At 46.5% G+C, this 25079-nt stretch overlaps 2 protein-coding genes across 2 annotated transcripts in view; both read left to right on the top strand.

The window, feature by feature from the left end:
• The first annotated feature begins 9286 nt into the window (after window positions 1–9286).
• Figla (folliculogenesis specific bHLH transcription factor) lies at window positions 9287–13198 on the top strand. Its single transcript, XM_057767882.1, has 3 exons — window positions 9287–9499; window positions 10993–11145; window positions 12950–13198. The coding sequence occupies exons 1-3, from the start codon at window positions 9287–9289 to the stop codon at window positions 13196–13198; spliced, it is 615 nt and encodes a 204-aa protein (XP_057623865.1).
• A 7460-nt stretch (window positions 13199–20658) lies between these two features.
• Window positions 20659–25079, top strand: part of Add2 (adducin 2) — a 101588-nt gene continuing 97167 nt past the window's right edge. Inside the window, exon 1 of the mRNA XM_057766088.1 lies at window positions 20659–20899. The gene's annotated coding sequence lies outside the window, so the exon portion shown is untranslated. The remainder of the gene's footprint in view (window positions 20900–25079) is intronic.

The following is a 25079-nucleotide window of genomic DNA, read 5'->3' as shown; positions in this document are numbered from 1 at the left end:
TATAAGCTGTAAGGGAAAGAATATAGATAGAGTTAAAATGGGTTAGAAGGAAAACATCAAGAATGAGAGAAGGAAAACATCAATGAGAATAGGAAATTGAAGTATGATTAATAAAAATTCAAGAACAGAAATTGGGGTTCAATCTGAAGAGCCAAAAAGCAAAGCATTGAGCTACTGGCTCTTACCTTGACTTCAGTTCAAAATGGCAGTCCTGCTTCCAGGAATCTCAGAAAGAGACTGAGACTGAGTGATGTCTCCTCCTGTTTTATAACCCTCTCTAGGGCTGGGATTAAAGGCGTGTGCTGCCCAGTTTCTATGACAACTAGTGTGGCTACTGGGATTAAATGTGTGTGTTACCACTGCCTGGTCTCTAAGGTTGACCAGCATGGCTGTTTTACTCTCTGATCTTCAAGCAAGCTTTATTTATTAAAATATAAATGAATTGTCACTACAGAAAATCACCAGGAAAATAGAGAATGCAAAAGAAGAATAAAGAAAAAGTCTGAAGGAAACCATCAAGAAAGTGTGTGTCTTTTTCCCTAACCCCCTCAGATAGAAGAGTCTAGTATATGCTAATGCTGTGGATTCCTTTTGAGCCCTGTGCTGTCTGCAGGCTGGACCCCAAGACAGCAATAATGTTCCAGGAGAGACACAGGGGAAATCTTTTCTCTGTTCCCTGCAGCTCCCGGCTGGCCGCACGTCATCCACCTGAGTTGAGAGTAGGCCTGACCCACAGAGCCCAGGAACCCACATACAGTTTCCTTAGAAATTCATCATGGTCACATCCACAAATAATGTTCCTCCAGTCAGGTGGACACTAAATTCTATGACCATCCTCTCTAGTCAGTGTGGTCAGGGGAGAAGTCAGTGTAGTCCCCTTTGTGGTCATTAGGAAGAGGGCATCATGGGAGGAATCCCAATGACTTTGTATTTTTATCATGTTTTCATTTCATCATTAGACTTCTTAAACTAACAACATATGACTTTAGGAAATATTTTTCTGCCCATGAAGATTATTCCATCCACATAAACACAGGATAATTCTCTTCTCCACACATACCAATATAGAAGAAATAAAGGCCACGATTGCAGCCAAGACAAGAGATGATGATTATATTGCCTATCCTCAATGAAGGCAAGAAAGATTATGTCTAAGGTGCTGAATATCCCTTAGGGCACATCTTGGTGCTGCCATATTGTGGTGGTTTGAAAGAAAATGGCTTCCAAAGGGAGTGCCACTATTGGGAGGTGTGTCTTTATTAGAGTAGGTATGACCTTGTTAGAGGAAGTGTGTCTCTGTGGGGTGGGCTTCGAGGTTTCCTATGCTCAGAATACCGCCCAGTGTCTCAGTCACTTCCTGTTGCCTGCAAGATGTAGGATTCTCAACTACTCCAGTCTGCCTTCATGCCTGTCATGATGGTCATGGACTGAAACTATAAGAGAGCCACCCCAATTAAATGTTTTCTTTGTAAGAGTTGCCACGGTCATGGTGTCTTTTCATAGCAATAAAAACCCAAGACACATATCCTGAGAGTAAAGTCAATGGAAAACTACAACCACCTAATCCAGGCAGGGTGGCAAAGGACACAGAGGCTTCAGGAATGAAGTTATTGGTCACTCCTCCAGGAAAAGAGCCAAGACCTGCTGAGGGCTTGCTGAGGGCAAAAGAAATATAGAAGGGGTAGCGGAGGAAGGTAGTTATAAATACCACCTGGGGTCATGTGACCAGTTGCAGAAACAAGGACTATAATTGACATGTGTTTCTTCCTTATTTGGTTAAAATGTGCTTGTACAGATATTTCTGTTTTCTTTCCTCAATTTTATGATATCATTTAATATCAATTAAATGTATATCAGTGGTTTTCTTATTCAACTTGAGATACTAAAAGAATGTCCCTCAATGGACATGGACCCCATTATAAATTTATAATACATTGCAGTTATACAAAGTATGTTTTTTATCATATTAGGCATAATTATGACCTGGTTATTGTTTTCATTTGGAAATTAAGTAAGACAAGAAGGAGATATGATTGTCAAGTTGACACAGGGTGGACATGTGATGGCTATTCTTCATTGTCAACTTGACTACAGATAAATTAACTAAAACCCAAATGGCTGGGCACACCTATGAGGGATGTATTCTCAATTAAATCCTTTGACATTGGAAGACCCTATTTTAATCCAGATCTTTGAGGAATATCACTACAACCCAGATCTTTTGAGCTGGGAAGCCACACTTTTCAACTGGACCACACCTTCTGCTGGCAGTCTGTACAAAGGACATGGAAGGCAGAAGCTCTCTATTTGCTTCCTCGGTCTTGCACTTGCTAGATAATCCATTCCTTTACAAGTATTAGAGCCTACTTCTTCAAGATTCTGGGGTATACTCAAGACCATCTGAGACATTCTGCCTTGTGGACTGAACAACAACTGGGTTCTTGGAGGTTCTGTTGGTAGACAGGCATTGTTGGACTAGCTGGACCACAGCCAGAAAGCCATCCTAACAAATCCATTTAGATAGATAGATAGATAGATAGATAGATAGATAGATAGATAGATAGACAGATAGATAGACAGATAGATAGACAGACAGATGATAGATAGATAGAGACAGACAGATAGATAGATAGACAGACAGACAGATAGACAGATGATAGATAGATAGATAGATAGATAGATAGATAGATAGATGATAGATAGACAGATAGATATATGATAGATAGAGATTCTTTCTATATGATCTGTTCTTCTAGAGAGCTTAGACTAATACAGTGTTGTGTGTGTGTGTGCGCGCGCGTGTGCGTGCACGCGCATGTGCACAGGCACTTGGGTGCTCATTTGTGTCCCACACCTGAGTAAGTTCAGAATGTCAACATTAGAATAAGAATAAAAAATTGCTCCACTTATGTTGGCCTTAGAACCTAAACCAATTTCATAAATGTTCTTAAAGTTTTCTTCCTCTGACTTTCCAGGAGTGAATGCCCTCTTGACTCAGGGAATACTGTCCTGTTTATGTTTCTAGTGTAGTCAAGCCTATACATTCACATCCTGAAAGACATTAGCATAAATTCAGTTTATTCCTTATGTTACAGTTCAGTCATCACAATGATGTCTTTTCCTAAAATTACATGAAAGATCATACTGATCTTTGAGTTTCATTTCTGGTTAGTAAAGTAATATTCCACAGTCATTTTTGTATAAGAAGGGCAAATGGGGAGTGTCCTGGCTGAGAACAGACATTCTACATGGGGAATTGAGATTTCTGAAAGAATCCTGAATTAACTTTCGCTTACTTTTCCCAAAGGAACTTTGAAAACAAACAAATAAACAAAAAATAGGTTCCAAGCATCCACTGTGTATTGGACACAGTCTTCCCACCTGTGACAAAGGACTGTGGTTAGTGGATTGCATGTTACCTGTGTCCCCTCGGGGATTGAAGGTGTCTTTATGATGGACAGCCAAGCACTCCTGGCGTGCCCTTTCTCTCTGCTCTGCCTTTTGCTGCTCAATCTGTCCATTTCCTTCTAATAGCCATCTCTACGTTCCTTCTTCCTGGTTCCATATCTTGAAATAGATACAAGGCAGCAGCCTCCACCAATAAGCTAAACTAGGGATGGACAGAACCTCTGTATCTCTGATAAAACTAAGCCTGACATCAAATACTAACTAAGGTGACATAAAGGACAAGAGTTCAGAAGGGAGATTATATCAGAGGAAGAAAGAGTCTATGCCACCGACCACCACAGCCAGGTATGGGGGTCTTGTGGGACATGGTTTTTCAAAGACCAGGTGGGTAAAGATTGGCGGTGACAAACAGAAACAAATACAGAGGCAGTTTGAATCTGAGTGCATTTTGCAGCTCTCAAACAAGGGTTTTTATACAAGAAGAACAGGTATTACAATTTTTAAAAGATGTGTTTAGTAAAGCAGTTACAAAGAACAATTATCATAATCACCTGGCACAAGAAGGCACAAAGTCAATCAGGTATTACATTTTCTGAACAGTGGGTTTAAAGAATTAATTACGAATGGAACAGATAACATCTTTAGTTACTAAGCAAAACAATCTAATAAATCACTTATAGTTAACGAATGACTCCTAGGTCCAGATCAAGTTAATAAATTTTTATGTGTAATCTTTAACTAACGTCTAACTTTTATCTTTTTAAAAATCCTCAAAGTTTAATTTAAAACTATACTTAAACAATGTTTTATACCACAATGTCAACGTCAACCTCATCTACAAATGCATAACCATACAAATTTATATATTGTCAGGAGGATATTTTATCAAAGTATTATTTTATAATTATGTAAATGATTATGAAGCAAAGCGCTGAATCTTTTAGAGAAAAGGTTATGGCCAGTGACCCCAATTCAAGCGGGTAGCTTCTTCTTGGCCCAGACTATCAGGAACATCTCGTAACTATAGAAAGGAAATAGAAGCAGACAGACTGCCATGAGAACTACGGCTCAATAATTTCTCTCCAGCTAGAGAGTTCCACAACCGTTTTTAAGAGACCTCCTCCCTTTGGAGTCAAACGCCTCAGTCTGTGGAACTTGTCACACAGATTCTACTGGGGTTGTTGGTGTGGCAGGTCTAAAAGTGTGGGGGGGGCAACAAGGGATGCTGTTGGACATGCAAGCAAGGCAAGTAATATGTTCTCACACATGAGATCTAAATTTAAATATATATAATATGCACACATAGATAAATACAAATACACACGTGTGACATGGATGTATAAGGTTAATGAACTGAGGGAAGGAAGTCAGAGGGAGGTGCAAAGGAAGAGAGAAGTGGGAGTGTGAACATGAGCGAAGTGTAAGGATCACACGCATGAAAACACAAGCAACCCCTGCATTTCCTACGCTAACTGAAATAGGAATGAAAACCTTCTGTCACAACGAATGCATGCTTCTCTCTGAGAACACTCAGATTCAATACTTTCGCCACACACTGGTTTTAGTCGTCACACAATGACGTCACAGCGTGGAGAGTGAGAGCTGAGCTGGTTTTTCACTGAGTGTGTTTGAAGCATAGAAGTGAGGACTGAGTGCCAAGGACCAGGCTGGACTCCCAGTAGAACCTAGTGTCACCAGCCATGACAAGGTGTTGGATTTTCATTTAAAGTATTTTTAAAGTCTTTGGGCTGTCTCCCTGCTCTGACTCGGCTTTTAAGAATTCACCATACTTAGGGTTTCCTGTGTAGAAAGTGCCGCGGAGGGAACTGAGAGTAGATAATTGGACACATGTAGGCCTCTTCTGCACCAGGTCAGGCAAGATCTGCACTTCCGGGATGCTGAAGGCTTGAGCGAAGCTGCCAGTCTCTGGGGATATCCAGGAGATACAGCGCCGGCCGGACTGGGGAGGGCGTAGGACAGTCGCGTTGTGTCTGCCCCTAGACTCTGCTCATCAGTGAAGTTGAAAGGAAATGCTAAGTGAAGTCTGGAAAAGCTGCTTTTAGGTATTGCTTATTTGTGGAAATAAAACTAAGTGAGGACTTGATGAATTCTGGGATGGGACAAGTCCAGTCTGTCCACGCCTGGCCTCAGCGACTCCTTCTTTATGGAGACAGAACTACGGACTTTTGGAATTTGGGAAAGGGAGCAGACAGTCGCAAGAAGGGGGTCACCAACACCTGTGAGCAAAGTCGCAAAACCATCCAGAGATAATGACTGTGGAAACTCCTTCCAGTGACTGACTCCAGTGTCCTCAAAGTGATAGAACATCTCCAGCTGGTATCTAGGGCTGGGTGTTTTCAACTCAGTCCGGATCCCTCACACCTACAGCGCCCAAATAAGAACCTACAGACTGCTGCGCTTGAGCCTTACAGGTGCGCATGTGCAGCGATTTGGCGCGAAGCAGAAAAGAAGAGCTTTTGTCTCCGCAGCGCCCTCTGCAGCTCGAGGCCGGTAGTGCAGATGTGCTCTGCAGCGTTCCCACCAGCAGAACTCCAATTCTGCAAACCAGGAAGAGTTCTGTGCTCCTCCTATACTGTCACACATGCCTCTGTGGTCTTCATGTACATTTTGTGCATTACTTGCTCATAGTACTTAGTTTCACACACGTATATTCTCTTTCTGAACAAAAGTAAACGCAATCCATTTACAGCATGTCCCCAAATAACATGCATGTATATATTTATATTCATTCTTGCTATTAAAGCCTCAGAGAAGTTCACTGATTATAGTCAATATAACTAAAAGTGATACTGCTTATTTAACCGTCCAATAGTGACAGACATATTACTGTCTGGGACGTGTTTGTGTTGGGTTTAGATGGGGTTTTCATCTTCCCTTACAGAAAATCTCTTGCCTCGAACATCATGAGACGTGAAGATGTTGATGATTTAACAGTCCCATCGAATTGCCAATAATGGTATCAACCAACTCTTCTGTTGAGAGCTGGTTTTACTGTTCACAGACCTGGTGTCATGATAGCTGTGCACAGCAAGGCCTCACGTTCTAGTAAACACCACAGAGAACAGAGAGCGGAACTCAAGGGCAAGATTTCCACAGCCTTGAGCGGAGGGTCCTGTGTCTCCTAGGAAGCTTCTGAATTCACCTACTCGTGAACCCAAAGGACAGGACATCTGACGTCAGAGCAGTGGGCTAGGTCCAGAGTAGACTGGAGAAACTCAGGGTGGTTTCTAACTAATAAAAACTAATAAAAATGTTTACCTTAGTTTGTAATTTCTGAAAGTTCTTCACATCCACTCATGGTAAGATTCACTGCATAAGCTGAAGGAAAGCTCAGAGTTATTTTTAAAAATGAGGGAGTGGATGGGCAGATGGCTGTTAGGTAAGCTTTTGGGTAATAGTCATATTTTAGTGCATTTTAAATCCATGTGTGTTTATGATAATGAAATTCCTACCACAATGAAAAACAGCTCGATATCAGTATGTTGCTAACTGGAAAGGTAAAAGTCACGAGTGAAAAGAAGAAAGTTTGTTTACAATTGAAAGATTGTAAGCACATTCCACAGAGACACTAGCGTATGAAATAGTCCTTTGGAAATGATAGAAGACAGCCCTGACTGAGTGGCAGCTCCTCTGTAGCCAAAGCACACACCAGGCTCTGCACTGGCACTGTCTTTTGACTCGTGGCTCTGAAGGCCCACGTGGAGAACAGGAAGGGTCTGTCCTGAGGGTTCTTGTGAGGAAATGGTCTCTGGCTGTTCCCTAGGGAGGATTTGTGGCCAGCACCAGTGTGTCTGTTCCCCTTCTCTGTCTCTGATGGAGATGCACTTTTGACCTCTGTGAAGTCTGCTGGTGGTGTGGCCAAGAGTCACCCCAGCTTGCACATGGTGAAGGTGCAGGAAGGGAGCCAGGGAGGGCAGAAGGTCGACCCTTTACTGCCTTCCTTCTCACTCCAGAGTGAACAAGTAGCTTCCCCAATTTTATCTCATTTTTTAAAAAATCTTCCGCCACTGCTCAGATATGAATGGACATGCCTGTGACTCCAGTATTCTGGAAACTGAGGCAGGAGGATGACTTGCGCTCAGAAATTCAGGCCTACTTTCGGCAGTGCAGGATGAACTCTCAAATACGAAACAAAACAAACAAATAAAATAGTTAAAATAGCTTGGAAAAATAACGCAAGTAGTAAGTCAGAAGGAGAAAGAAGTTGCAGCAAGTAGCAAGTGAATCCTGAACAAAGGGAACTTCTTGTGGCCCCGGGGGCTCTTGCTGTTGTGCTGGGCGCTTTGTCTGCAGGCTGGTAGTTTGGGCTGGGGATGGAACCCAGGACTTCACCAACGCTGGGCAAGCATTTTGTCTGTGCTACCTTTTGGCAGCTTTGTTTTAAACACTGTTTTCACTGAACGTCAACATGTGTTAGTACCGATGTGTGTACATTAGCACACATCCAGGAATTCAGACCCATGAAATCAGAACTTTGGGCACAGGCACCTCAGTATGTATGTGTGAAAGAAAACCAAGTTCACTAGTGTTGTGACCCAGGGTTCACACTCCGCACCTGCCGGGTATCAGAGGGCAGTGCAGGCAGACAGGGAAGCATTTCTCCTACTCTGCACCCTTAGGACTATCGCCAAAGTCTCTTGACCATGGACTTCCACTCATCCCCACCGGAGCCTGGCATGCAGGAGTCGTGAGGTGAGCCAGGTGGAAAGCTCTTCAACTGTGGTCCTCCACGGAGCGGCCCAGTCCCATGCCTCCATCCTGCATGCGGGGAGGTGGGAACGTAGGACCTGTCGAGCAGAAACTTTTCAGGGCCCCACCTTCTGTTCTCCCTGCCCTGGAGTCCAGGGCCTCAGGCATTAAAGGTGTAGATCTCTTTTTTTAATCAACTTTTTTATTTGATTAACACTCTTTTCATTTGTTTTACACACTGAGCGCAGTTTGGATGGCAGACTTTGTGAGAGTCCTAAGCTAGCTCTGTGCCTCTCAGATCCTTGCCTGGTCCTCGGGCATCCCAGGTGAGGCAGGTTAAGGTCACCACGATCTGCTTGAGGCTGACACTCCTGTACCTGGTCCCAGATACCCCATCCTGCCTCCACACAGGTGTCAAGCTTTTGATCAGAAATTTCTGCAGGACCCACCCAGAGCTGACCCATCACGATGCCCTTCCTGGTGTCCCCCACAAATCCACTCCTCCCTGAGCCTCGTGTTCCCTAGTGAAGCAGGCTTAAGTACATAGACCATGGTTCTGTGACCCTTGCTCTTCCACATACGCACCCAGAGCTCAAGGTATGGCAAATAAAGGCCTTTTTCCCTTCGTTATTTATTTTGCCTGTGTGTGTGTGTGTGTGTGTGTGTGTGTGTGTGTGTATGGGGGTGGGGGTGCATTGCCACAGCATGTGAGTGGGAGCCAGCTGATTCTTGGGAGTCAAGTCTTGCCTTCCACCAAGTGGGTTTCAAGGAGGGAATTCGGAGTCATCACGTTTCTATGAGCCAGCCCCGTCCTCTCCCTTTCACCATGGCTGCTCAAGGGGCTCTTCACGCTCCACCTGGTCCCCGCAGCCCCACCCTGGCCCCTCTTTGTGCAGCTCAAGGAGGTGCGACAGGTGTAAAGCCTTTTGACCCTAACCGGGGCTCAGACCCTCTACAAGCCCCGCCCACCCGAGGCTACGCCCCCACCGCAACCCGCCCCACACACCCAGGTGTGAAGCGTGCAGGTTTAGCCTTTGGCCCATGGGCCTTTGCGCGCACGCCCCACCCTCACCTCGTGCCCTCCGCGTGCCCCGCCCTCTGAGGCTTGGTGCACCTGAGGCACAGCTGCTGCAAGGCCCTCAGCAGCCCGTGGCCTCGACGTGCCACTATGGACGCTGCGCCTGTGTCCCCAGAGCCCTTGCTGGTTGTCCCGCAGCCTGAGGTGCTGGAGGAGCTGCAGCAGGCACAGCTGGGGCCCCTGCCCCAACTCGCCGCCATTTGTAGGCTCAAGCGGCTGCCCTCGGGAGGCTACTCCACCACAGACGACCTGCATCTGGTGCTGGAGCGCAGGCGCGTGGCCAACGCCAAAGAGCGCGAGCGGGTGAGGGGCCGGGGCCACCTTACTCCCGCCATTGCCATCGTGCTAGCGGGTGTTCCACACCCAGCACCTGCGCAGTCCCTTGCAGCCCTCCGGGTTGACTTCGCCTCAGCGAGGCTTGACCCGGGTCCCCAAGGGCCTGCATGCAGCTGCACTGTTATGGGTCGCGGGAGTGGCTACCTCACCTGCTAACCCTCCTGGATGGCGAGGGAGCAGAGGGAGCCCCTTGCCAATTTCAGAGCCGGCACCAGGACAGCTGCTTTACAAATGGTGCACCGGAACCCCTGCTTCACATCTGGAGGTGCAGCTTGGGTGCTAGTGGGGTCCTCTGAGTCCTTTAACCTGCCTCAAAGGGTGGGTGGGGGGTCTCTCGAGGAAGTTAGTATTACTTATTCCTTTTTTTAAAAAAATGTAAAATTCTTATGTTTATATCTTGTGAGCGTTTCACCTGCATACATGTATGTGCATCGTGTGTGTACCTGGTGCCCAAGGACGTCAGAAAGGAGGGGTTGGGTTTCCTGGAACTAGAGCTACAGACAGTTGTGAGTTGTCATGTGGCTGTGGGGAACTGAACCCAGGTCATCTGTAAGAGCAAGTGCCCTTAACTGCTAAGCCATCTCTCCAGTCCAAGTTACTGTTTGTTTTTTATTTTTATTCAGTTATGTGTACGTGCACCTGAGTATAGGGACTGGGAGAGAGAGGGTGGAGTAATAAACAGTTGTGAGCCGACTGATGTTGGCACTGGAAACTGAACTCTCAAGTCTTCTGTGAGAGCAACACAGGCTTTAATCTCTGAACTGTCTTTCAGGCCCTCGTGCAGGCTACTTAAAGGTGTTTTTGTGTTTGTTGTTATGGGGTAGTGTGTGTGTGAAGTGTGGAGTTCAGAGTACAGTTTCATGGAGTGGGTTCTCTCCTTCGATCTTCATCCGGGATTTGAGGATCAAATTTAGGCTGCCAGGTTTTGTGGCAAGAGCCTTTACCCACAGAACCATCTCCCTGGCACCACCCCTCAAAAGTAAAGAAAAATGTAGTATCTTAATCTCCTGGAAGCTGTGTTGAGGTGGACTGTGTTTAGAGCGGCATCTGCTGGTAGATTCTAGTATCTCAGGCAAAGCTTGGCCCCACAGAAGTCAAGGCTTGGGCTCCTTTGCTTTGGGTTTGACAGTGACAAAGGTGATCCTGGAGCAGGAACCTCAGAGAGAGAGTGAAGCTCACCTTTAGGCCTACTACTTATTCCTAAACTTCTGAGCCAAGCGCTTCAGAAATGAACATCTGGAAACGCAGTAGGGAAAGGACCATGGGAGGCAGAAGACATCACAGAAGTTGGGGAAGGATGCTTTTGCCAGGAGTCCTGTTGTGATTTCAAGGTCGCCGTACTTTTTAACTTTCATTTAGAGCATAGTGGGAAGTCACGCTCACAACCCTCTTCTGTGGCTTGAGGAAATGTCTGTGCGAGGCAGTGTATCAGTGTATCACTGTGACTTTTTGCTTTCTAGATAAAAAATCTCAACCGTGGCTTTGCCAAGCTGAAGGCGATGGTGCCGTTTCTGCCACAGAGCCGGAAGCCCAGCAAAGTTGACATCCTGAAAGGTGCAACGGAATACATACGGGTGCTCGGCTGTGTTCTGGGAGAAGCAAAGGCCTCAGAGGTATGAATGTTTAAAAATTTGAACTAAACCTGGGTGTGGAGGGTCTTATGTCTAGGAGACTGAGGCAGGAGGACTGCTGTGAGTCAAAGCCTTTCTATACTACAGAAGGAGACCTTGTCCCCCCAAAAGTTAGTAATTTAGAACAGTAGTGGCCACCATTTTTTGAGCCATTTCTACAGGTCAGGTGCCATAGTAGGAAACTTGCAGAAAACAGTTGACATTTGTTTTATTGAAATCCACTTGGAGGAAATCAAAACATAGATCATGGCCATTTAGATAAGTGCCAGGGCTGGCTTTGAACCCTGGCATGGCCATCTACCTATAGCCTGCCTGGCACTGTCCAGGACACCTGCCTGGCACTGTCCAGGACACCTGCCTGGCACTGTCCAGGACACCTGCCTGGCACTGTCCAGGACACCTGCCTGCTGACTGCTGGATCTTAGTGCTCCAGGATAGGCTCCATCAAAGCTCTTTGTGGTAGCTGTTTCCTGCCAGATTAGCCACTAGACAGGACAGAAAGGGCTATGTGACTATCTGCTGACCATGCTTTATAAACCACAAGGTACTGGAGTGTCACTAATATCAGAATGTTCAGTCAGCTCAGAAAGTCCCTGTAGGCAGGAGGTGGTTCTGCCTCGCTTGTGGTTTGTGTCCTGAAAAGTGGACCTGTCACCAGGGGAGGCGAGATGATTCTGAGACAAAGGGCTTTACACTGAGGCCTAAAGTGATGCTATTAGCATGAGGGAAAGGACCCAGGAGCACAAAACAGGGGTCGCAAAGCTGAGGAGAGAATCTTAGAAAATAAGGGTGGAGGGTGTTGAAGATACCACAGAGACGGGGGGAAGGCTAAGGTGGGGAGAAGCCAGGAAGGGGGAAGGAAGTGAGTTGGAAGTCAGCTTGTGGTGGGGCCCGGATGAAGCATAAGTAAGTATTTGGGTTTAAGCAGACTTCAAGTCATCTATCCTGTAGTTTGAGGATAGAAAGAAGAGGTCATCGGAATAAATAAAGCAAACAGATCAAGTGGAAGCCTTTTCTAAGTACAAAAGAGGAGAGGCACATAGATGGGGGAAACGTTCTAGAAACTTAAATATAGTAGAATTAGAAGGTTTGGTGGGGTTTTGTTTGGGGTCCACATGTCCTACTCACGTGTCTGCTGGGAAGGAAGACCCTTTGATACCACAGAAATGGGTTATTTTGTTGGCTAAAATAACAGGCTGAAGCACACTGACAGTGTTTGTGCAATGTGCTGTTGGCATTTTTTCCCCAATGACACAAGCTGAAGTCCTCTGAGAAGAGGGACTCTCACTTAAGAAAATCCTTCCATAAGATCAAACAGTAGGCAAATCTGTGAGGGCATTTCATTGATTGATCATTGATGTGGTATCGTTGATTGATCATCCCACTGTAGGCAATGCCCCTCCCCAGGCAAGGGTTTCCAGAGTATGTGGGGGTTTTTTGTCTTGTTTTGTTTTTGAGACAGGCTAGCGCCAGCCTCTGGCATACTGGGATAGCAGGCATAGGCCACCATGACTATTTTTCCCTTGTGTGTTAATTGCATAACTGAAGTGCTGCATTCCTTACAAACTATGGACTCTGTAATACACTTTACCATTCATACATGGTGCTAAATGCACTTTATCATTGCACAGCACAGGAGGTTAGAGAGCAGTGCAGCCCTTTGGGCCTCTTCCCTGTGTATCCATGGATTGAAACCTTCAGATTTAGGAGTTTGGGATGTTTTGGTTTAAATCTTCAAGTAAATGACTGGCATGCTAAACTGTCTGACAATCACTATGGTCTCTAGAAACAAGGCCCCGAGGAGCAGACCCACAGTAGCAGACCCTCTGACCCTCATGTGTCCTCGGCTAGAGAGCTCTTGGGAAAAGCTACCCAGCCTACCAGCTGTGCAAGTAACTTGAAGAAAGAAGAAGAGGGGACTTGGGCATATGGTGGCCATAGTGGGCCATTGTACACCTATCATCAGAGCATGGCCCCTGAGACAAGTAGATATTTCATACATCAAGAGTCTGATGAAAAATTCCTGCTAAAATAGTCATGTATAAGTTGAAAAGCTCCAAAAGATTTACTGAGACGGTGATTTTCCATGTAAAACGTGATTAAAATGAGATGATCTGGGAAGGAATTTGCTTGTCTGGAGATGATTGTATTCCCATTTAATCAGTAGACACATGGGGAGAGGGTCTTACTCCAGAGTCACACAGCCCACAAAAGAAGGTTTGTTCCTTCTTTTGTTAAAGGAGTGTGTTTGTGTTTGCGTGTTTGTGTATGCATGTGTGTATGTACAGTACCCACAGAGACCAGAAGAGGGTGCCAGATATCCTCAAGTTAGAATTACAGTGGTGGTGCTGGTGGTGCTGGTGGTGGTGCTGGTGGTGGTGGTGCTGGTGGTGCTGGTGGTGCTGGTGGTGCTGGTGCTGGTGGTGCTGGTGGTGCTGGTGGTGCTGGTGGTGCTGGTGCTGCTGGTGGTGCTGCTGGTGGTGCTGGTGGTGGTGCTGGTGGTGGTGCTGGTGGTGGTGCTGGTGGTGGTGCTGGTGGTGGTGCTGGTGGTGGTGCTGGTGGTGCTGGTGGTGCTGGTGGTGCTGGTGGTGCTGGTGGTGGTGCTGCTGCTGGTGCTGCTGGTGCTGCTGGTGCTGGTGGTGCTGGTGGTGCTGGTGCTGGTGTTGGTGTTGGTTAGCTGCTCAGCTGCCCAGCTGCCCAAAGTGAGTGCTGAAATCTGAACTTGGGACCTCTGGTAGAACAGCAAATTGTTCTAACTGCTGAGACGCTTCTCTGGGCCCTGTAGCTTATTTCTTTCATGCCCTTGTTTAACACAACAAAAGGCTTTCTGGATTCTTCTGGTCTCCAGAAAAAGAAATGTATAGTTTGCCATGCCCCTTAGGTGATATTGGTTGGTTGTTTTGTTTGGGGTGGGACAATAAGGTCACATTTTCTAAGTAATAAGTGTGACTTCACTAAGCTCAAGGGACCAGTTTCTGTCTGTGTTATAGACCATCTAACCCATGTGATGTAGCATATATTACTGAAATAAGAAAGGTTTGACATTGAGCCAAGCCTACTGTCACCAACATGCTTCTTGCTCACTGACATGCAGGGGTGCAGAGGTGGCGGGCTATCGTGGGAAGCAGTTAAATGGCCATTGAAAGTAAGCCTAGAGGCAGACTGCTAAGATTCAAACACTTGTTTTGCCATTTGCTAGCTCATGACCTTGCACAAGCTACTGAACCTTGGATTCCCCAGTTACTCTACATGTAGAATGGGAATAATTGTACCTATGTTGTATATAGACTAACAGGGAGATTCAGGTGATGTAGTGTGTCTGACACAGTACTTGGCAGGTTAGTGTTCACTTAGATGGTCTTTGCTCCATCAAGCCATAGGTCTGTAGGAAGAGCCAGTGCTCTGTTCTAAAGGTGTCCAAGGCCTTCCATCTACCCACCTGATTGGCTTTCTAAAGACTTCCTGACTCCATGCTTAGCCTAGATGGTCCCAGTATAGCCACTTGAAATAAAAACTTTCTCATGGAGCTAGAGAAGTTGTTCAGTGGTTATAGCACTGGCTGCTCTTCCAGAGGACCTGGGTTCAATTCCCACCACCCATGTGGTGATTCACAACCGCATTTAACTCCATTCCAGGGGATCTGATGCCTTCTTATGGTCTCCACAGGCACTGTATGCACACAATACACATACATATCATGCAGGAAGCACTCATATACAGACAATAAAAAATAAAACCTTTTTGCAAGTCCATGATAGGTGACAATTCCTGTTTTCCTGTATGAGTGGATGGGCAAGACTGAGCCTGAGAGGGACTCCTTCCCCTGCTAGATTTTCCCTCCCTACCTAAGCTAACAAGCACAATGCTCCCCAGGTGCAATGAACTCATGTTCAGTCCTCATTGGCCCTTGTTAGGTGGGGGTCATTCTGATATTTTCACACCATTCTTCCAGTCTGTTGAGCCTGGGTCACACAGGAGTCTGGATAGTGGTGGAGCAGGTTGAGTTAGCAGCACCTCAGCAAATGTATATGGATGAGGTCCTTATTTTCCAAGGACAACAGGTACTGAATTTGTTTCAGAAAAAGGACAAATATTTTTCTCTGGGTTTTTCATTTGTTTTGTTGGTTGGTTTTTGCTTTGTTTGAGGTAAGGTCTTGTAGTGTAGCCCAGGCTGGCCTCAGACTCGTGATCCTCCTGTTGCAGCCTCTTGAGTTCTGTGATTTCAGATGCATGCCGTCATGCCTAGCACTGTTTGGTCTTTTTAGCTAGCCAAGAGCATGGCACTTATGCGAATAAAGAGCATAATGCATGTTTGAGATTTTGACTCACTGAGCATGTGGCTGCTGTCAGGAATGACTTCTGAGTTGGGTTGTAAGTAGCACTATTTCTGTGCAGGTGCATTCTAGGAGTCCATTAATTTAATTAAGGATTTCTTATGCACTGAAATGTAAAAAGAGTTGCTTGCTTGCTTGCTTGTTTTTAGACAAGATCTCAGGTAGCCCAGGTTGGCCTTGAACTTCTGATCACCTTCCTTCGTTATCTCAGTACTGGCATTACAGAATATGCCACCACATCCAGCTTATGTGACACCAGAGCTCAAACTCAGAACTTTTGCAAGGTAGGCAGGCACTGTACTGTGAGCTCTCATCAGTCTTCCTGTCTCCACCCACTAATGCTGGGTACGGGGGACTCTACATCAAGTTCTCCTGTCTACAAAGCAAACACTCTTACTCGCCGAATCACCTCCACAGTCCTTTGAGCTAGTTATTATTTGACCACAGGATTCTTAGGTTTCAGCCCAGGTTACCTAGAGGAGTGACTGTATAGGGTTCCATAATACTCCCTAGGTCCCTGACTGAACACACTTGCTGGCAGTTTTCAAGGCCCTCTAGACTGAAGTATCCTTTCAGAGGTTCAGGAGGTAGGTTGTGGCCTTGCCAGCTCTGCTTTGCACAGGTGGCATTCCTCCTTTTGCCTTCAGAGAGGATCTGGTGAATGGAATTCCTGGAGCTGGCAGAGATGGCATTTGGGAGGATTTAGAGAGGGGGGTCAGAATGGGCTGTGCAAACCTAGCAACATTCCTGGGAGGCAGGATCAGCATGAAACCCATGACCATCTGCTGAGGCAGGCATGGGGGTTACATTGTTAGCTTCTGGGGCTGGAGTAGGTTCCCTGGTGACTGAAGCTACCTGTTTATTGATGGAGTTTGGGCATGAGCCTTGAGATGCCATATACCTAGTCTGAGCAGGAATTAGATCATTTCATGGTTTGGGAGAGACTTATTTAAACAGTTTCTGGTGTAGTTCTTTTTGCTGTGTTAAGGTTGGCATTCCATCAATGGTGGTATGGTTAGCTGTCCTGCCATTGTTTGTTATTAGTGACTAGTTGAGAATCTTACAGCATTCAGGGCTCCAAGTCACATTCAGACTTGGCCTACAAAACTATGGAGATTATATCTCAGGGAAATGCCTGCCTTCAATTTTGGTAGCAACAAATTGCTTTAGCAGTATGTGGTTATATCTGAGGGTTAGCTGAGACAAGCTCAGGAAGTCCCTGCAGGGGAGGAAGAGGAGAAAGCCCTGAGAGATTGGTGCCAAGCGGGTGACTGCTGTGGGGCAGATGGCTGACAGAGTGTGGAAGGTGTCTCTTGGTGTCTTTCCAATACTCAGGAGTGAGGGGCTGATCTCAGGGAGCCGACCCCCCCCCAGCATGTCTTGAAGAAGGCTTCTAGACACCAATTTGGGGGGCAGTAGATGTGGATTCTGCAGTGGTTATCCATTCTCATGTGAATGACAAAGTGTTACACTTAGAGCAACACATTAAATTCCTCACGGTTTCTGAGGGTTGGGAGTTGAGTGTGAATGTGGTCTCACCTGGTCCTCTGCCTCTGGGTCTCATATGAAGGCTCCACTGTGGAAGGGTCTGCATTTATACACACATGGTTGTTGGCAGAATTCATTTACTTTAGGGCTTTTGGACCAAGGGTCTGCCTCTAGCAGCTGGTATTACCCTCAGCTTTCTGCCATGCAGGCCTTCCCAAAAGCACATGCTAGGAAGGCAACCAAGAGAGTACTACAGGAGAAGACTCTTATGTCTGGAACTACAGATGGTGTCTGGGCTGGTTGGTATTTTGTCAACTTGACACAAGCTAGAGTCACTTGGGATGAAGGACACGTGGGCCGTTTTCCTGATTAATGAGTGATGTGGGAGGGCTCGGCTCGTCTGTGGTGGTGCCACCTCTGGGCAGATGGTCCTGAGTGGTATAAGAAAGGTTGAGTAAGCCGTGAAGAGCAAGCTGGTAAGCAGTACTCATCCATGACCTTGCATTGGTTCCTGCCTTCAGGTTCCTACCTTGAGTTCCTGCCTTGACTTCCCTGGCTGATGGACTGTAAAGCTTGGTCAAGGTGTTTTGAATCCCAGCAGGATAGGGATCCTTGAGGCCGTCTTAGAAGCTACATATTGAAGTGCTGTGTGCCTGCTGCACTGCCATCTCCTCTCCCTTAGGCTACTGTTGACAGACATTAAAAAGACTTGGAGCTGAGAAATTATCTTAATGAAAATATGTCTAAAATCAAACTTTAAAGTGCATTGGCTTCCAGGTCTGACCTAGGGTGTCCAGAGCTCTTTTGTCCCTGGTCAAAGAGGGCCAGGCATGTTGGGGTCTCAGGGTGCTTCTGTGGCAGCTGGCACCAACAACATTGCTATGTGATTGGGTTTCAACATGACTTCGGAATTGAGTAAAAATGCCTGCAACATCAGTGGAGATTTCAGGCTGCCGATGCAAAATTGAAGCAATTCCTGCTTCCTGTCATACATTTGAACAAGTCTTGAAGTCTTCGGAGAGGAGCAACCCATTTTATTTCCTGCTGTGAAAATGCTGTGGTGGCTTAGGAAGGAGGGTCTCTTTCTGTGAGGAGGGGGGAGAGTAGTCACCACGTTGTTCCAGTTCTGCCTTTGGGAGAGGGTACAGGGTCTCACTGTGTGGCCTTGAACTTCATATGGTGCTCAGGGTGGTTTCAAATTTGTGGCTTCAAACTTTCAGTAATCCTCCTGCCTCTGACTCTTAACTGCTTGGGTTATAGACATAATCTATGACAGCCAGCTTCTAGTTCAGTTTCAGAAAGCTTGTTCGTGTTCCTGATGGGAAGTAGAGGCCATCACAAGCTCTGGGGCAGTGTGCTTGGTTTAAAATTCTGGCTCTGCCTTGTACTAGCTGTGTGGTCTTGGCTAAGTTACCTGACTACTCTGCCTCAGTTTCTTCAGTGAAGAGGCGATCCTTCAGACAGTGCTGGGAACCAGGAGGGCCTGCTGTTAATTTTAGAAAACCAGTGTCCTAAAAAGAGAGATTTCGGTGTGACAGAGATGGCTGGGAGGGTTTAGGAAATGGTCCCTGTTCCCTGTTGGGAGTCTGTTCAGGAAGGGAGCCTGCTTTACCTTTCATTTCATGGGATTCTAAAAAGGTGCTTCTGCATTCCCTGGAGTTCTCATGGGGAGTGTTACTTCATACTTCCCTGGCTTTGGACATAGGAACCAGAGAGGGGAGAGCTCACCCTTGTGGCTTCTTCTGTTGCTAGGATTCAGTGCAGAGAAAAATCAGCATGAAAACGTATGAGCAGCTATGGAGGTGGAGGAGGTGTGGGGACCAGAGGCATGGTGTGTGGGTTTAGGGAGAACTGTAGAGAAACAGTTATCCTGACATCTGAATCACATGCCTGCGGGCTGTCCTGGTTGTCGTGGGTCTTTCCACATTGCCTCAGTCCCCTCCAACCCTACCTCTGTATTGCCAAGTACTGGAACTTCGGACCTCATGTGTCCCAAGCAAGCACTCTGCCACTGGACACTAGAAGTGTGTCCTAGCCCTAGAATGCCCATTCTCCTATACCTGCATGCAAGGGAATCATCCGAGTACTTGTTTAAAGTTTTTGTGGGTGAGGGAGATAGCTTGGTAAATGATCTAGTCTCATTGTATTGCTATAACATGCACCATGACCAAAAGCAACTTGGGGGAAAGGATTTATTTGGGCGAAGCCAGGAGAGGAACTCAAGCAAGAACCTGAAGGAGAAACCATGGAGAAATATTGCTGGCTGGTTCATTCAGCCACCTAGCTTTTTTATATAGTCCAGGACCACCTGGCAAGGGAATTATGTTGCCTACAGTGGTCTGAGCCTTCCTACACCAATTAACAACCAAGAAAATAATCCCACAGACATGCACACAAGCCGCCTGATCTGGGCAGTCCGTCAGTGGAGTATTTTTCTCAAATGACTCTGGAACAGTAGCTCTCAACATGGGGGTCGCATGCCAGATATCCTGCATACCAGATAATTGTTATTACTATTCATAACAGTAATAAAGCTATAGTTATGAGGTAGCAACGAAATAATTTTTATGGTTGTGGGGGTCACCATAACGTGAGGAACTGTATTAAAAAGTCTCAGCATTCGGAAGGTTGAGAAAGACTGCCCTAGACTATGTCAAGCTAACGTGTCAGTAGGACAGTGGGAGTGGGAAGGTAAGATGTTTACTGAGCAAGCATGAGAACCGGAGTCCTGATCCCCCACATCGAAGTAAAAGCCAAACATGACACCATGTGTTCCCATGTTTGTGCTGCTAGTTGGCCAGTCAGCCTTGCCAAGACAGCAACTCCCAAATCCAATGAAAGATGCTGTAAAATAAGGTGGTCTGTGATAGAAACCACCTGAGGCCAACTTCCAGCCTTCATACCCCAACATGTACACAAATGCCCATTCTTGGGCACTGCCTAACTCTACAGGGATCCTGAGGGTTGCTGTTGGAACTTCAGAAGCAAGGGGCTGACCCAGCCTGGTTTGACATCAGCAGCCAGAGGCTTTTCTGGAGGCGATCATTTTGATAGACACGTTTCTAAAAGCTTTAGGGGGTTTGGGAGGAAGCAGGGTGGAGGTGTAAGAACCCGACTGCCTGTGACAGCCTACTTTCCAATCCCCCTACAAGCATTAGAAAAGGCTTAGGTGACAAATACCTTAGGTTCAGGTCACTTTCTAGCAGTGGACAGGCTCACAGAGTCGGGTGGGGTCCTCAAGGTCACAATGCTGGGAAGTGGCCAGTCTAAAGGTGGCTTCCCACTCAGCTCTGGGGTCTCTCCAGGAAGGAGATAGGGAGGCATGCAAGGGGCCAGAGGAGGTAGAGGAAGTGCATGCTGCAGGAGTGAGCCCCCAGCCTAGTTGAAGATGGGGTCAGAATTAGAGTCTGGGATAATCTGGTTAGGAATTCAGTGATCCAGTTGTCACTAGCTAGCAACACTGAAAGTTACTTTCCAAAGGCAAGCCGTCCTTCTGAGACCCTAAATAAAAATAAAATATACCCCGAATGTGAGACAAACGTGGCTTGTTTGGGGCTTCTCCAGAGTGGCAGGTTCTGCTTTGGGCCCAGGCTGATGCAGGGCGCGGGCGGGCGGGGACGCTGTAGTGAGCCCGGCTCTGGAGGGGGCGCTGCGCACTCGTCCGGCCCTTTGTCAGCGCGCACTGCTGGGAGCTCGCGCTTCTTCCAGCCTCCTGCGGGCTCTGGACTTGACTCTGACTGCAGCGCTGGCCACGGGGACGCGGATCTAGGGCCTTTGTCCAGAGCTGCAGGATGCGCGGGAAGCACCAAGCAGCGGAGTAGCTGTGCGCGAGGGAAGCGGGTCTCAGAGCTGAAGAACACCGCCCAGCAGTGCTGGGGGCAGCTGGGGATGGATGCGAGGCTGCCGCGTGCGAGGTAGGGCACCAAAGAAGGAGCAGGGTGGGCACCGCGGCGGGCGGATCCCCAGGATGCTGGAGCCACAGAATGACGGCGAGCTCCGCTGCAGCCGGGGAGTGGCTGCGCCCGCGCAGGAGCAGGCGCCTGGGTACACCTGCCGCTCTGCGGATCTGTCACACTGAGCTCTGGAGATAGGCCTGTTTGCGGACATAGGGTATTCCTGGGTCCGTGATGCCTGTTGGTGTAGCCTTCTCCGAGGGTCTCCCGGGCCGCCGCCCTGCCGGATTCAGGGAGGATGCGCGCCTGCTCAACTGAGCGCACTGGGGTCCAGATTCACAAGATGCGTCTGCCTGCCTGCATGCATGCAATGGGACCGGCAGAGCAGATGCAGAGGATGGGAGACTGACACCTGGACGCTTAGGGTTTGGGTTTTTATGTTGTCCCAAAGCTTTGGGGGTGGAGTAGGGGAGGCCACTGTCCCTGCGGAGGTGCTACAAGCTAGTTCATCTTTAGTGTCCACCTTTCCTTTCTCTCGTGTTTCCTCCTTTCCCCCTCTTCTGCACCTCAGGGAGAAACAGAGAAGGCCACTCTGGGTCCAGGGGCCAGTAGTTACTTGTTTTGAAATCACAACCACAGCCTGCCAGGTGTTGGGGGAAGGGAGGGCAGGGGAGGGCAGAGCGACTGCTTTAGGATGCCAGTCAGGCCTGCAACTGGTCTATTGTCTGGCTTTTCAGGCTTCTTCCCTTTTCTACCCTTACTCGCCATCCCCTGTCAGAACTGGATAGACAAACATAGAAAAAGCAAGTCACAGCCCACACTCTGTCAAATTCTTTTAAAAATTGTCTTTATGACACACAAATCATTACCACCCCTCTCTTCATGCCCACTCCTCCTCTGGCAGTTTGTCATCAAGAGCTAAGTGTCTCAAATGAGCTTATGAATAATAGAAATCAAATCTTAGATTCCCGTGTGGAGATTTTTGACTACAGGCAAGGAAGGACTGGTTCTCCATCCTTGCTAGAGAAAAGGGACAGAGAGACGGCGGCTCAGCTCCTTTCACTGCATTGGAGCCGGTTGGGGCTCTCGTGTGCCCAACTTGTGCTTTGAGCGGTACTTGCACAAATGGTATTTAAAAGTTACGTTTCCCATATGGAACGAATACCTGGCCAACACTCAGCAAAGGCGTTTTAAATGACTTAGGCCGTAGAAAGCAGCCAACATGTCAGACTTGCAACACCCCTCCCTACTAGCACGGGGATCACATGTCAGAAATTATAGCTGGGGCTAGGTGGTGGACTATTAAATAGTTTTTGCTCTTTTCAAAACATTACTTTGTGGTGCTGGGGATGGAACCCCTGGGCACAGTAAGCAATGCTCTACCACTGAGCTAGACCCCCAGTCAAGTGTGTCTGCCTTCTGTCCTTCATTATGTAAAGTGGACAAATGTCTTTCTCTGCCTAGCACCCTCTCTCTTCCCTACCTAGGGTACAAGTAGTGCAAAAGCTCTTTACTGTGAAGATGGCACCATACATTTTGAAAGCCCACAGATCAATCATTCTTTGATCCAAAATCTATGACAGTTTCATTGTAAACCCCATGTTCTTGTCCATCAAATCACCCAGTATGATTAGAAGTGGGCTTGTCCCATATGTATTACTGAACCATGTATTATGCTCATGGGTCCTGGGTCTGGGGTAGAGCTCACTTTAAACATTACTATATTGTTGGAGATAGCAAAGTTCAGATCCTTAAAAAAATATTTTTTGGATAAGTTCTCAATATGTATTCAGGCTGGCCTCAAACTCACCATCCTTTTGCCTCAGTTTTCCGAGTGATGGGATGACAGGCTTGCACAATGAGGCTCAGATAAATCACAGCTATTTTTAAAGTGTGCAGATGGTCGTGTGTGTATATATGTGTGTGTGTGTGTGTGTGTGTGTTGGCAGAGGATTTATGTTAAAGGTATATATATATTGAAAATATATTTATTTAACTCCTACCTTGTTTCACAAGGGATTTGAGACAGTTTACAAGGATTTATAAAACATAACAAGGAGAGTTAGCCGAGAAGAGGCTAGATATAATGGGCCAAGCAGTGCTTAAAAGAAAAAAAAAATAACAAGGTAGCCTAGCATAGGAAAAAGGAAGCAAGATAGAATTAAAGGCAGCTGCAGAAACTTCCAGAAACTCAGGGGGAAGGTAGTTGACCACCCACATGTCTGTGTTTTATTTGTAAACATATTCACTCATTATTTATTCATTGAACATTCATAAGAACCTACTAGATCCCTGATTTGATGAGAAGTTCTGGAAACAAAGAGGTGACATAGATGGCCATGGACTCCACCCTGATAGCATTTCAGGACACATGCAAGAAAGCATAATCACAAAGAAATATCTCAAACGCATCATTACAAATTGTGATAAGCATTGTTCTGGATAAACACAAAACATCACTCCTCTGGAGTATGAAACAGAACTTCTTAAGAGGAGCAGGGGAGCAGGGTCATTCTGTTTTCTAGGACCAGGAAGGCCCCATTCCCAGACACAGAATGAGAGATGAGGTGCTCCATTCTCTCCTTGGCAGGCACAGGAAGAACTTGGTCTGACCTCTGGTTTCTGAGGCTATATACATTTCCAGGACCTATGTATTCTCTAAAATGAATTGCTTTATCCTAGTGATAATCTTAGCTAATTTGTAACAAGAAATGTGTTTCAGATTGTCTTGGGGGCCAGACTTTGGTTGTGCGTTGCCCTGTTAGAGCAGGGCACAGGCCTGATGAATCAATCCGTCTCAGCATAGGTGAAGGGAGGGGCATTTGAATAGAATGTAAGGGAGAAAGAGGCTGGTCTGCACAGGCTTTACATAGGTCGGCCAGGCTCAGAGGACCAGATCCTGATGATGACTGCCATTGGTAAGGAATGAGAGGGTCATGCCAAATGCACTTTTCCATGAGCCAACGTGGAGCCATTTATTAGTAGCAACTGACAAAGTGAAACTGTGGTGTAGAAGTTGCAGCTGTTGATTTTCGAATAACTGGAGTGATTTCCGTTACTGCAGATGGATTGACTATCCTTGAGTACCTCACATGCAGGCAAGTGGGTCGGATGGTGATGTGGGGCTCAACTACCTGGCGGTTGTATTTACTAGCTGTGAGAACTTGAACAAGTTAATTTGCCTCTCTGATGACAACAGGAGACTAAGTGTATGATGCTGCTTTCCTAAGAACTGCTAAGTTTTACACATGGGAATCTCGGGACACAGAGTGACACTCCTTAGACATTAGCAGTGACTATTTTTATTATTGTAAAATGAAACGGCAACCAGTTTATGTAGGCACTCCAGGGTGACTTGGTGGCAGAATTTTAAATTATATCTGATTATCTTCAAGTGGCTGTGTGTTCAGGGGCTATTAGCATTGTTTTGCAGGCATGCTGAGAGCTGAGTCTGTATTGCTACTGTCAAAGTCAAGTGCAGAAAATGACAATGAGGACAGAAATGACCCGAGGCATTATTTCCCCATTGTCTTGCTTTTGAGACAGCAACCTTGTAGTACTAGACCACACCTGCTGGTGGCCTAGAACTACTATGTGGCCCAGGTTGGCTTCAAAAATCCTTCTGCAGTATGGGATTACAGGCTTGAACCACCACGCCCACCATTGTTAAAATCGGAATGGTGTTTAGTTTTCATCAAGACTCTATTACTAATTTCAGTAAATCAGAATGTGTGTGAGACAGTTTAAAATTTAACTGTTGTATTATTTTGTTCATTTATTTGGCTTTTGTTTTTGAGACACAGTTCCCCCACATTATAGGCTAGGCTGGTCTGACTCACTGACTTGGGCAGCAGCAGGATGATCTCAAATTTGTAGCAATCCTTCAGGTTCAGCTTCCCAAATATAGGGATTACAGACATAAACCTTCATACCTTGTTTGTTTTGGCTTTAAATGTTTATTACATATGCTTTTAGTGCATGTGTTAGTGTATGTATCTGTATACATATATGCCACTGTCCACATGTATAGGTCAGAGAACAGCTAGCGGGGGTCAGTTCTCTTTTTTCAACATGTGGGCCCAAGGATGGAATTCAGGTCATCATACTTATGGCAAGTGCCCTTACCTACTGAGCCATCTCACAGACCCTACTGGCATTTTAGTTACTTAAGAATTATGAGAATAAGTATATTCAAGTCATG

The sequence above is a fragment of the Chionomys nivalis genome, chromosome 1 (assembly GCF_950005125.1).
Source record: "Chionomys nivalis chromosome 1, mChiNiv1.1, whole genome shotgun sequence".
In the NCBI taxonomy this organism is placed as follows: Eukaryota; Metazoa; Chordata; class Mammalia; order Rodentia; family Cricetidae; genus Chionomys; species Chionomys nivalis.
This window is presented reverse-complemented; position numbering and strand designations above follow the sequence as displayed.

What these genes read in the sequence shown, in the direction of transcription:
- Figla (XM_057767882.1), top strand. Translation starts at nt 9,287, where the DNA reads ATGGACGCTGCGCCTGTGTCCCCAGAGCCCTTGCTGGTTGTCCCGCAG. An exon ending in ACGCCAAAGAGCGCGAGCGG is followed by an intron (nt 9,500 to 10,992) that starts GTGAGGGGCCGG and finishes TTTGCTTTCTAG; the next exon opens with ATAAAAAATCTCAACCGTGG. An exon ending in GAGAAGCAAAGGCCTCAGAG is followed by an intron (nt 11,146 to 12,949) that starts GTATGAATGTTT and finishes TATGGTCTCTAG; the next exon opens with AAACAAGGCCCCGAGGAGCA.